We start from the raw sequence: 12473 nt of genomic DNA, 5'->3' as shown, positions 1-12473 counted from the left end.
AACAAGTCGGGTTGTGTAGTCAAGATGAGGTCAAGAATATTTGAGGTCGAAGAAGTGGAGCGCGTGGGTATTGTTACAAGTTGCGAGAGGTTGAAGTCAAGGCAAGCCTCCATGAAACTTTCACACTCAGCAATGTTACCCTAACAAGAAGGTTGATTTTGAGACCAATCTATAGAGGGAAAATTGAAATCACCGAAAATTATAAAGCAGCAGCCAGGAAACCGTAATGACAAATCACAAAGTATATCATGAAAAGCTGAAACAAAGCCCAATTTATAATCGGGAGGTCTGTAACAAACCCCAAACACAACAGTAGCATATTTTGTTTTTAAGGAAAACCAAGCACTTTCTAAACCCGTGTCAACGCAAATGCGTGTACAAACTATACTTTCCCTGACAGCAAGCATAACCCCGCCACCCCTGCGTCGTTGTCTATCCTGACGAAATATAGTAAACGATGACACGCCCTCAAAAATAACCGAGTCATCGACTTTATCATTCAACCAGGTTTCCGTGAGAGCAATGACATCAGCCGAGCAAGATTCAATCAAAGATGAGATGTCGTCTCGCTTTGATAACACACTCCGAATGTTGGTATACAAAACGTTCAAATTTATTTCAGCAGAATGGGAAGTCGACGCGGGTACATCAAGATTACGGCAGGGCAAATTGACACATGCAGGGGAACTGGGAAAAGCAGTTTTGCGATAACGAATAGTTGACATGTCATTCATCTACATCGGTGGCGTTTACTAGAGGGACTGCAGATTCAAGGTCACTGTCCCAGACATATGCTGCGTCATTCACAAAAAGTTTGTCAAAACGCAAGCGTACTTTGTCCCCAGCCTTCACAACAGTTTTAGAAAATTTTAACAGATTTCTACGCTTGACTGTAACTGCTGCTGAGTAGTCGTTGCTAACACTAAATTCAGTGCCTTTTAGTTTAAATCCGTTTGAAAGAACATTTCCCATTTCTTTTTCATTCAAGAATTTGGCTATTATTGGCCTGTGCTTATCACTTGCTAAACGACCTAGTCGATGTGCTCTGGAGATGCTTTCCACTTTTACACCAAGCTTCGATTCACACAGTTCCATAATCAACTTCTCGGAATCCAGCCAGCTTTCACGTTCACTTGTTTCTTTTATTCCAAAAAAGATCAGATTATTCCGACGTGACCGATTTTCTAATTCATCAACCTTCGATTGAAGATGAGACACAAGAACGTCCCAGTGCACCTCGTTCTCAAGCTGGACAGAGTTCAAACCTGTGATAGGCGCTTGGCCTTCTCTAACAGTGATACTCGCTCTTCCAAAGATTTGATCGTTGCTTCAGTCTGTTTCCGATTCGCTTCTAGTTTCTTAATACTGTTCAGCATATTGTTGTTTGACCAGTTTATATTTTTTTTTTACAATAGCAAGAACTGACGCGAGCTGCTCTTCCTGCTCTTTCGATATAGGTCCGGGATTAGATTCAATATCACCAGCCAAAAGCAGTATCGAACTCAGCCACAGCGACTCGAGAATTGACAACAGCGTTCTGCCGAGGTTAGCATACAAATGACGAGTTAGTAGACACTTTTTGTCGAAGGGGCACGACACTTTAAAAAGAAGGAGGTTATTGGAACGGAAACATTTTGCATACTTTAGGTAACTAACCTGCAGCATAAAGCCGTGTGAGAAAGGCATTCCGTCCGTGTCGTGCCCCAGCGGCGAAGGTGGTGGTGGTGGTGCGCCGTTTAGGTTTTACGTCACCTAAATTAGCCTAGCCCCAATTAGCTGGCATGGGCAGGTGACGAGCTCTTAAAGAGCTGTTAAAAAAAAAAAACATTCTTTTGTTATGTTTTAGATACAACTACAGTCGGTCGATCAAGCCAATATCCCGCAGGAAGCGCAGCACCGCCTTGAACACTTTCTGGCACTTCCTTCGAGGTCCATCTGGGAAGAGGATATCGACTGTTGCTCCCGGATTATCCATGCCGATTTGTTCATACAGCACAGTTCGTTGAGCTTCGTATGCCGGGCAGACTCGGAGAATGTGGTGCACAGTCTCTTCCTCGTCGCATTGCGAGCATTCTGACATCCGCCGTTTTCCCATCTTGACCAGAAAAGCCTTCGTGTTGGCCGTGTTTGTGCGCAAGCGTCGCACCAGGGTCTCTGCCGCCCGTGACAATCCAGACAGGGCTCCTTTTGGCAGCGCCGGCTCGTTACTTGCATTTAAAAGGTACCAGCGGACGTCAAGTGCAGCCTGTTGCGGATTTGCCGGTGACGGGACAGCCGGGATTTCCAAGTGAGCAGCTGCGGCCAGCCTGTCTGCCTGTTCATTCCCTTCGATCCCCGCATGCCCTGGAATCCACTGGAGCCACGCTGTGGATCCGCGTGCTTCCAACGATGCTAGTGACTTTCTTACGGCGGTCGTTGCTGGGTCCCCGCACTCTGCATTCGCAATCTTCTGAAGGGCGCATCTCGAGTCGGTGAGCACCACCATTCCCTGTGGTGGCAATAGGGTGGCAGCTTGGAGGGCTTTATCGATGCCAACCAGTTCGGCCACCGTGGAAGATGTGGGTGTTTGAAGTCTCCCGCCCCACTCCCAGCCTTTCTCTGGTATGCAGTAGGCCGCAGTGCTGGAGGTTCTTGCTTTGTTTACGGACCCGTCCGTGTATATTCGAAGCTTCCCCCTATGGTGTTCTTCCAAGTGTGCTTCAACTGCTGCTCTGATAGCGATGCCTGACCTATCTTTCTTGGAACGCAGGTGCTTGATTCTTAAGTCACTGGACACCTTGATTACGTCCCATGGAGCCATCCTTGCTTCGTCCGTCCTCGTCGGTAGTGGGTCCGTGACATTGTGGAACTCTTCTACCGCCTCGCTCCATAGCGATTTCATCCGGGCCTGGACTCGATGTAGGAACCATCTGCCCGGGTGGGTCATAGATAATCGCGCCAGCTGGTGAAGTCTCCTTCCTTTGGCCTGTCTTGCGAGCGACTCTGTTCCCGCCTCCAGAAGGACCGCGTCGTTCCTGGCAGCGTTGGGAATCCCCAGTGCTGTTCGTAGTCCATGCCGATGTCGTTGTTCCATCCTCTCCAGGTCCGTCCGAGATGGGGCCATGTATGGGAGTCTATACATTACCCTTGACGTTACAAGCGCCGTGTGGGCAGCTGTGGTGGTCCGCTCCGTGCATCCCCACGCGGTTCCAGTCATACGGCGAACAGCGTTCATGGCAGGCCTGCATGTTTCCGATGTCGCTTTTACGGCTTGTGGCCATCTCAACCTGCTTGTGATGACGATTCCCAGGAACCTCTGCTTGGTGACCTTTGTGACGTTCTCCCCCGCTAACACGATGCTTGGCGGTTGAAACCTTCTTCCATTCCCCCGTACCGGCATCCAGACGGTCTTGCTCTTTGACAGGGACAACCCCGATTCAGCCAAAAACTCGTCTACTGCTTGCGTGGCGTCTTGTATGCTCCGGTGTATCTGTGTTGTGTATATTCCTGCCACCCAGAGGTACACATCGTCTGCATAGATAGACACTTGTACCGGGAGTGCGGTTGGTGGGATGGCGTTCGGTAGTGTAGCCATCACGATGTTAAAGAGCACCGGGCTCAACACGCTTCCCTGTGGCAACCCTCTGTGCAGCACCCTTGGCGAGGACACTGTACCTTCGGACCTGATCTGAATTTTTCGCCCGGTTAAAAAATTTGCCAGGAACTTTTGAATTTTACCGGTCAGGCTAATCTCAGTCATTCTCTTAAGGACCGTAGGGAGCGGCACGCTGTCGTAAGCTCGTTCCACGTCCAAGAACACCGCAATCGTGTTCCTCCGCCTGTTCTTGTTGTCCTCAATATCACTTGTTAGGTCCAGGATACTGTCTTGGGCTGCCAGCCCTCTCCTAAAACCGGTCATGCAGTTCGGGAGACAATGATGTTCTTCCAGGTACCAGCATATCCGAGCTTGCACCATCCTCTCGAATAACTTGCTTATGCACGAGGTTAGTGAAACTGGGCGGTATGACTCCGCCTTTCCTGGCGGTTTCCCTGCCTTGAGCAAAGGCACCACCATTGCTTCTTTCCACTCGTTTGGGACGTCCCCGGAGTTCTATATAGCGTTGAACCATTTGACCAGGGCATCTTGGGCCACTTCGGTGAGGTTCGTGAGTGCCTGGTACGGGACTCCGTCGGGTCCGGCTGCGCTCTTCTTCCGACATCTGCGAAGGGCACTCTGCAGTTCTTGGACTGTAAACTGGGCATCCAGAGGTCCCGACGCGGTGTTTGGTACCCCAGGTCTTCCCGCCGCCTCTGCCGGGGCGCACAGGGCGCACAGACTCTCCGCTGCTGCTTCTGGTGTTTCGTTGGCCGCCAGCGCCAAGACCTGCAGGGTATGTCTTGAACGGCTTTTCCCAGTCATTGTCCCCAGGACGGTCCACAGCTTAGTCATGGACGAGTGTGCGTTGGCATTCTTGCACATGAGTTTCCATCGATTCCTGACCAGCACCTTTGCGTGTCTTCGCAGCTTGGCCGAAACCCTGTTGAAACTGGTCTTGTCCTCGGGCTCTCCCGTCCGGCGGTACCTCCTCTGCGCCCTGGTTCGTGCCGCTTGAAGGTTTAAAAATGTGAGGTCCGGCTTTGGGAGCCATTCTGTGACGGAAGTAGTGCGTGTGGCCATCTGTAACGCTTGAATTATAGCTGCTGGAATTTCTTCTTGGCTCAAATCCAGCGCTGCTCGAAAAACGTCCCAGTTAGTGCACGTACGCAAGACTTTCCTTGCCCCCTGACACCCCTTGATGGTGATGTGGATGGGGAAGTGATCACTTCCCCGTGTGTCCGGGGCTAGCTCCCACTTCATCTCCAGGGATGGCGAGTGCGCTGTCACGTCAAGAACACTGTACGAGTTCGGAGGCCTGGAGAACGTCGGCCGTCCATCATTCGCCACCGCCAGTCCCATCTGCTCTATTACTGTCATAAGGGCGTCCCCCTCTTGTCTGTTCGAGCACTTCCCCAAGCCACATTACGTGCGTTGAAGTCGCCGCATATAAGCAACTCCTCTGATCGGTCCTTACACCATGCCAGAATTTCCTCGCTCGGCAGTTCTGTGCCATTTGGTCGTACATATCCCAGAAGAATGGCGAACGTTCGGTTCCCGATGCTCATCCTGGCTCCCACGAACTCTGCTGAGGTCGTGCAAAGTTGGCTGGTATCGAGTTGTACATGCGGTATTTCCTTCCGTATAAATAATACCGCGCTTCCATGTGGAAATCCTGGTATTGACTGTGTCGTTAGTCTAAAGTATCCAGGTAGCGATCTTTTGCCCGGCAGTCCCGCTTCCGTCAATGCCAGCACCGGGCTTGGGTTGCTTTGCAGATGCAGGCTAACCTCACTGTGCTTGGCGTTGAGGCCTCTGGCATTCCACTGTAGGACGGTCGGTGCCGTTCGAGTGATTGTGTTTCCTCTGGGGGTTTGTGCTGCCATCCCGTGCCTTGCTTGCTTCTATGTGCTGTCCATTTAGAAGACAGCCCCAAGGAGGCCCTCCAGGAAGAGAAGACTGTTTAGTGTTGTGCGGAACTCCGATGGCGGCAGCAGCTCGAGGAGCCGGCGCACTGTGTTGAACACCAAGCTGATAAATTTGCTCGCGGTAGACCGCTCAGCGGACTCTGGAACTGACGTCCCTTGCTTTGACAGTATCCCCTGTGTCTCGGGATGGTAACGTGGCTTCTTTTTGTCCGCCGCCGGAATTGGGGGGGTGCCCTGAGTGACATCGCGATAGGTGAGACCCCTCGCATGGTTGTCCCTGCAATTGTTGTGTAGGTTATCGGCCTTTGCTGCCCCTGCCGGACTAGAACTGCCTTGTGCCCCAGGGTCCACTCCTTGCGCGGTGGTCTGGCTTTTAGGCTGCGAGGTGCCCGCTCCGGGTTTCTCTACATGTTGATTGTTGCGCCTTTTGATTTTTCGTTGTTCCTCGACTACCTTGGCCGCTTCCAGGAACGTGATGTTCTCTCGCACCTTGACCTCCTTCTCCTTTTGGTCTCCTTCTCCTTTTGGAGCTTTGGGCACTCCGTCGAGGTTGCCTCGTGCGCTCGCTGACAATTTACGCACTTCTGTGCTGAAGTGCAGTTTTCTTCACCATGAGCCTGTGCGCATTTGGGACAAATGGCGCTGTTAGGACAGGTTGCCACTACGTGTCCGATGCGAAAGCACTGTCGGCACTGTAGAGGACGCTGGACGAAAGGCCTAACGCTGTGCCTTACTAATCCAATCTTGACGTGGGCAGGAAGCGTGTCACCCTCAAACACAACCTTGACTGCTTGCGATTTGCCTAGCCGCCTAACTTGCACGACGCTCACTCCGCTGCCGATTATCTTACTCAGTCTGTCTTCGGTGATATCGGTGTCGACGTCCGAAATTACCCCTACTCGTGAGTTCTTCGAACGAGGGAGAAAAGCTCGGACAGGCACCCCGCATATTTTGGTCAGAATGAGGAGCTCTAGCACCCCCGCCTCCGTCCTCGCATCCGTGGCTATTATGTTTTTCCGTGTGTTTACTCGTACCTCGCTAAACTGACCGGGAGCCAGTGCTTCCAATTCGTCCGATAGCAGCTGGCGGTTGATTTTCCTCAGATTCGTGGCGGGAACGGTTGGCGCGAACAGAACGGTGCGTGCCGTATTAGGAAGTTTCACGATACCTTGGCTCCGTTGAGATCCTTCGTGTCGAGTCCTCTTTTTCTTTCTGTTGACTGTTGTGAAGTCGCCGTCCTCCTTGCTACCGAGAACGCTGCCGTCCATGGCCCCTTCGTCGTCTTGTAGCATTGATGTTGTGTGTGCGAATGCGCCGGAGCTGCTCTCACTCAGGTGTCGCTTTGCTGGCGTGGGGGTCGCTCCTCCGTCCGGAAGTTGGCTGGCGTGGGACATCGTTTGGGAGGCCGGAACCCGCTGTACAGGGTGCTGTCCCCCGTACGGGGTGGTGACGCCCACCGTGGCCAACGCCTACGAACTTCCTATCCACTTTCCGAAAAACACCCCCGCCCACTGGACTAGAAAGAAAGAATTTCACGTCCCGAGAAAACCGTGCGAACCGGTAGCCACGAGCGCTGAACTCGCAACTCTCCCAGCGGCGAAGTGGAAGCAGGGTCCTTTTGTAGATGGTAATGCCATGGTGGAAGCGGAAGTGTCCCTTGGCGGTTCAACCAATGGAAGTACTCAGGAACGATCACCACAGGGATTGGATGATCAGATGATGGCGACGAGTCATCTCGCAGCCGAAGCAGTGTGAATTTGGCTGTCTCATACGACGAAGTGTAGACCGCTTGGCCGATGAAACTTGTTGAAGATGGTGCCAGGAAGGACAGGAGCTGCAGCATAAAGCCGTGTGAGAAAGGCATTCCGTCCGTGTCGTGCCCCCTCAATATCTTAGTACATGCATGATATAAAAATTTAATTTTTATATCATGCATATCTAACTAGCCCACCTCAATATCTTAGTACGACTTCATATAACTTTTTACGGATTGCCCTTCAGGTATATAATCTATACAAAATGTTTAAACTGCTCACTTAAATATCTCGCAGCAGCGGCGTAGACTTTCCATTTTCCCGGGGGGGGGGGGGGGGGGGGGTGCTGCATCGGGGGGGGGGTGCCCCGATGCCCTCCCGGGGCGCCCCCCCCCCCCCCCCCGATGCCCCCTACGTCTATGTCTCACAGTAAAAAGAAAGCCTGAAGTTGCCAAAAAGTGGGTTTTGACGCATAAACAGCCGTTTATTTCACCCGGAGGTGGTTCAAGTAAAAATACAAACTATGGTGGGTTTGGAAGAAAAATCGATTGTCTTTTGATTCTGAGACTTTTATCAAAGTAATTTTTGTTTAAAGCGAGAAAATAATTATTGAAGTTGAACTCTCGCACCACAATATGGCGTCGCGTCTTCGCCGCACAGCACGCCACCGGCGACGATAGCTGACACGGTTAAGTCCAAAGAAAGAAAACGGAGTTTACTGCCGCTTCCCCTTGTCCGTCTTTTCAGCTGCAAGGGAAGAAACGGCGGGCATCGTGTTGATAATCGCAGGTGCTGCCACTGCCAGTGTGTAGCCTAGCAGGCCCGTTGTCCCCTTGGTATCCAAGGGCGGCTCCTCACACTCCGAAACACGATGCCTAGTCGACGGGCGGCATCAGCTGACGTGGACTTCTCCTAAAAGGAAACGCGACAATATCGCCGCGAAATCTAGCCGTCACGCATACTGCGGTGAAAGGCGGAACTATTCAGCGACGCAAGAATTTGCCGTCTCAAAGCCGATTTAAACACAAATGAGGCGTGAGTCTCCAACGGCGCGCATTCGTTAACATGACATCGCCTCGTCATTTGGGATTGCCCGTTCACTGGGCTTTTGTGTTGCTGTTTACATAGTGTCCTGACGTTGACAGTAGAGAGTGATTGCGATGTGTACGTAAGAAACAGCAAGCTTACTAGTGGATGCTCTGACCCGGCAGCGCTAAGCATCTGCTGATATCAAGACAGTGGAAGAGCGCATGCGGACACCGCCGCGCGAAACAGTCGAAATAGGAAAATCCATGAAGCAACAAGAGTGGAAAAAAAGCTTCTTCCCACCAAGATCTACCAGACAACTCGAACTCCTGCTGTCTACCTGCGTGCGCAAACCGTGACACCGTCGCACGCCTTGCCAAGCTCGACGGCGGCGTGCTGTACAGAGAAGAGGCGCAAGAAACGACGCCACGTTGCTCCGCGAGAGCTCAACCTCAAAATGTTTTTTTTTTTTTTCTTTTTTAGAACGAAATTATTTTATTTAAACTTTCAAGAACAAAAGGCAATGCGCTCTTCTGTAAAAGTCAGCATGTTTCGTAGTTTTCTTGGGGCCACCTCAAGGTAGAATTGACTGCTCTTGAAACGGCAAAACGCAATTTTGCACAAATTTAGTTGTTTTCTGCATGATATTTAGTTGTACGGCCTGAATTTTTTTTTTTTTTTTTGTGCAGTGTACCTACAGGTAGTTTGTTACAAAACTATCGAAAATGCTAAAATCATTTCATATTCCTTTTTTTTTTAATTGCTTCAAACCAATATTTATTATGCTTATTACATCGCAATCCAAATACCGTGTGGTTTTTAGGCACAAATATTCCACCTTTCCATAAATATATCTTACTTCTCGTGGAGAAGTTCACGTCGCCTGACGCATTGAGAAGTCCACGTCAGCTGATGCCGCCCGTCGATTAGGCATCGTGTTTCGGAGTGTGAGGAGCCGCCCTCGGATACAACGGGCACAACGGGCCTGCTATGTCGCACTGGCGGCACCTGCAATTATCAACACGATGCCCACCGTTTCTTCCCTTGCAGCTGAAAAGTCTGTAATCTCTGTCCTTCCTTTGGACCTAATCGTGTCAGCTGTCGTCGTCGGTGGCGTGCTGTGCGGCAAAGGGGCGTTAAGAAGCGACGCCGGGTTGTGTTGCGAGAGTTCAACTTCAAAAATTATTTTCTCGCTTTAAACAAAAATTACTTTGATTAAACTTTCGGAATCAAAAGACAATCGATTGTTCTTCCAAGCCCACCATATTCTGGATTTTTACTTGGACCACCTCAGGGTGAAATAAACGGCTGTTTATGCGCCAAAACGCACTTTTTGGCAACTTCCAGATTTTTTTTTTTCCTTCGAGATAATTAACTGAGCGGTTTAAACCTTTTTTATAGACCATATACCTGCAGGGCAGCCGGTAAAAAGTTATATTAAGTTCCCGGAGCAATTATATATTTTTTAATAAAATAACAAAAATGTTAAAATTAAAAACATTGTGTTTAAAAAAATATCTAAATTAAAGAAAACTGCGCAAGCCCAACCACATTGCAAGTCAAAAGCCGTGCAGATTTAAGACAAAAATATTGTTGGGTGTTTCATAAAAAAGCAGATTTTTCATAAATTATGGAGTGATACCTAGTTTCACGCTAGTTCTAAAAGTTAAAATCGCGCTGACACCATCAAAAAATATTTTTCGTCAAAAATATTTTAGGGCACGGCTACGGAAAACTCAGCAAAAAGCCATGAAGTTTTTTTGTTTTTTTAAGGAATCTAAGGTGGTCGCTCGCAACGTCTGGGACCTTTGACATGGCATGACCCTAGTATCTTTTCCTGGTATTTTTGTCTGCCTTCAATTCATCGGACCGAAGTGATTTTTTGTAGTGTGATGGGCATCATATAAAGGTGTCGTTGCTCGTTAAAAGAACTGTCTGTCCCTCGTCTATTTCACTGTTCTTATTTTTGTTAATACTTTTTTTTCTTTCTTTTTTTTTGGGGGGGGGGGGGGGGGGGGCGGGGGGGTGTTTGCGGGGCACATGCATGACTTGGAAGTCTCAAAATCCCACGTCCCTGTATGAACGCTCATTTTTTGTCCGCCAACGAAAATAAATAGGCGCCGAGAAACACCCTAATCTTTGGATAAGAAATAAACCCCCCCAAAAAACGTCCTCAAATTCGGAGAAAAAATAAACCACGAAAAAGAACCCTAGTTATAAGGGAGAAACGGACACTTTCCCAGCGTTACGTAAAAGAGTCACGCACCGCGCGCAGTAGAGCTCGGCGCAGTTAAGAATTGCAAACCGAAATGGTCGGATGTTGATAGCCGCTAATTTCGCCACCGGCACGACGCGCGCTTGTGCGAGGCTTTGTTGACTTTGCCCACGAATCCCGCACTAAAGCTCCCCGTATTTTTCACAGACCCCGGTCAAAAACTCGTCTAGATAAAATGGTCTGTTTGGAACTGCCCCGAAAAACGGCTCAATCAATGAAGTATGCAAGGTTCAAGACCTGCTATAGTCACTAACAGATTGAGATCGGTAGGACGCGGTCCGTGCGCCTTCCGCCGTGCGTTAAAGGGGCACTGACACTTCCCAAAAACTTTTTTTTTTTTTCATTTTTTGCCAGGCGATTTATTATGGTTGTCGGAATACTACCCAATTATTATTTTGCTACAGAGTCCCGTATTTTTTTTAATAAAGCCAAAAAACGTAACTGCTCGAAACTGAAACCTAATCTCACGCAACGCACGGAGATGGGGAGAGGAGAGAGTGAGTGGGGCGGAAGTCATGTGGTTACACCCGACCGTGCAATTTTTCTTTTTTTTTCTTTTTCTTTCTTTTGGGTGCAGCAGATGAAATGCGTTTCGGGATTCGTTCGCCGTGCGGTTCCTTTGCAGTTATGTTTGTTCCGCTCGCTGTTCTGTACTTCAAATGAGTTGTTTTGAACATTTAAGTGTTGGCAATTAGAGTGCCCGCGGGGAATTCCCGTGATCGGCTCCGAAAAGAATACTCGCAAGATGTTGCGTGAAGAGCTGTCTCACATTTGAAAGTGGCATTGTGCGGCAGAGGTGTCAAAAATGGAATCCCATACCATTTAGTTCAGCGACGTACCGTCCACAACAATTAGTTTTTTTTCAGTGATAATTGCAAAAAAAAAAAAATGTAAACATCGCAAAATGTTTTTGAAAAAAAAAAAAAAAAAATGGTGCGCCCAAACTAGGGAGCGAACCCATGCCATCTGCGTGTGAAGTGGACGTCTTTCCACTGAGCTACTGAAGAAACTCTGTCATTCGTAGTAATTCATCCGGTCGGCTGTATGTCGGAAAGTTTGCTGCCGATTTCTCTCCAGCACATGCACTTTCGGTTTGACGTCGGGCAGCACCACGCATTGGCCACATTCGCGCCTAGTAAAGAAACCGTACGCGTGCGTATTCAACTCGATGTACGCACTTCGTGCTTGACGTTTGAGCGAGCGATGTCTTCAGCCACGAGAAGGGACGACGGCTCGGCGACGTCTTCGATCAATCGGTTTGCTGGTCGGGTGTGTCGTACGGGATGAATATCAATTCTTTTGATCGGTCCAAAAATTTTCTATCGAAGGAAGACAGAATTTGCCGGTACCGTGAACGACAGTTCTGAAGTAGAGGTCCCACGCCCGGTCGTCCGCTGCCACCCGCGAGTCCCACGAAACGCGAAACGACGCCATGTTGAGAATTATGCAGTGAACGCACAGAATGCTTCCAATTGTCTGTGCAACCGTTTTTTTTTTTTTTTTTCAATCAACGTATTTCGAGCTTTTTGGAAGCCACAAAAAAATGGATTTCATTTTTTTTTCTATTTGTACTATTGACTGTGTGCCTTCAATGACCCACGACTTTGATTAAATTTGGTGGTCGCGTCGAAACCTTAGAAAACGGCCTGTGACCACGGAAAGGAGAGTGAGTCCGTCTCAAACTGGCCAGTTCTTGATCGGCGGTTTTCGGGCGGAAAGAAACCGAATTTTGAGCCTCAAATTCTGTTCTGGGTAGTTGAGCTCTCATATGTCACGTACAACTAAAAACCTCGGCGAGCATAAATACCCTGTCAATGTCCCCTGCGCGCGCGGCTTCCCACATAGCACCAGAACGTTCTGAGAACGTTCCGGGAATGTTCAAAAGAACATTTTGCAGCTGCTGACAGCATTACAAG

At 49.3% G+C, this 12473-nt stretch overlaps 1 protein-coding gene across 1 annotated transcript; it reads right to left on the bottom strand.

Annotated features, from left to right (window-relative positions):
- Positions 1-1852: 1852 nt before the first annotated feature.
- LOC121836481 lies at positions 1853-3955 on the bottom strand. The gene has a single exon (XM_042291389.1). The coding sequence runs from the start codon at positions 3953-3955 to the stop codon at positions 1853-1855; it is 2103 nt and encodes a 700-aa protein (XP_042147323.1).
- Positions 3956-12473: the final 8518 nt, after the last annotated feature.

This window comes from Ixodes scapularis, unplaced genomic scaffold (assembly GCF_016920785.2).
Source record: "Ixodes scapularis isolate PalLabHiFi unplaced genomic scaffold, ASM1692078v2 PGA_scaffold2__306_contigs__length_199485367, whole genome shotgun sequence".
Classification (NCBI taxonomy): Eukaryota; Metazoa; Arthropoda; class Arachnida; order Ixodida; family Ixodidae; genus Ixodes; species Ixodes scapularis.
The sequence above is the reverse complement of the archived record's forward strand: the minus strand, read 5'-3'. Positions and strand labels throughout refer to the sequence as shown.

Coding starts and splice junctions, on each gene's coding strand:
- LOC121836481 (XM_042291389.1), bottom strand. CDS start 3,955: ATGGTGCAAGCTCGGATATGCTGGTACCTGGAAGAACATCATTGTCTC.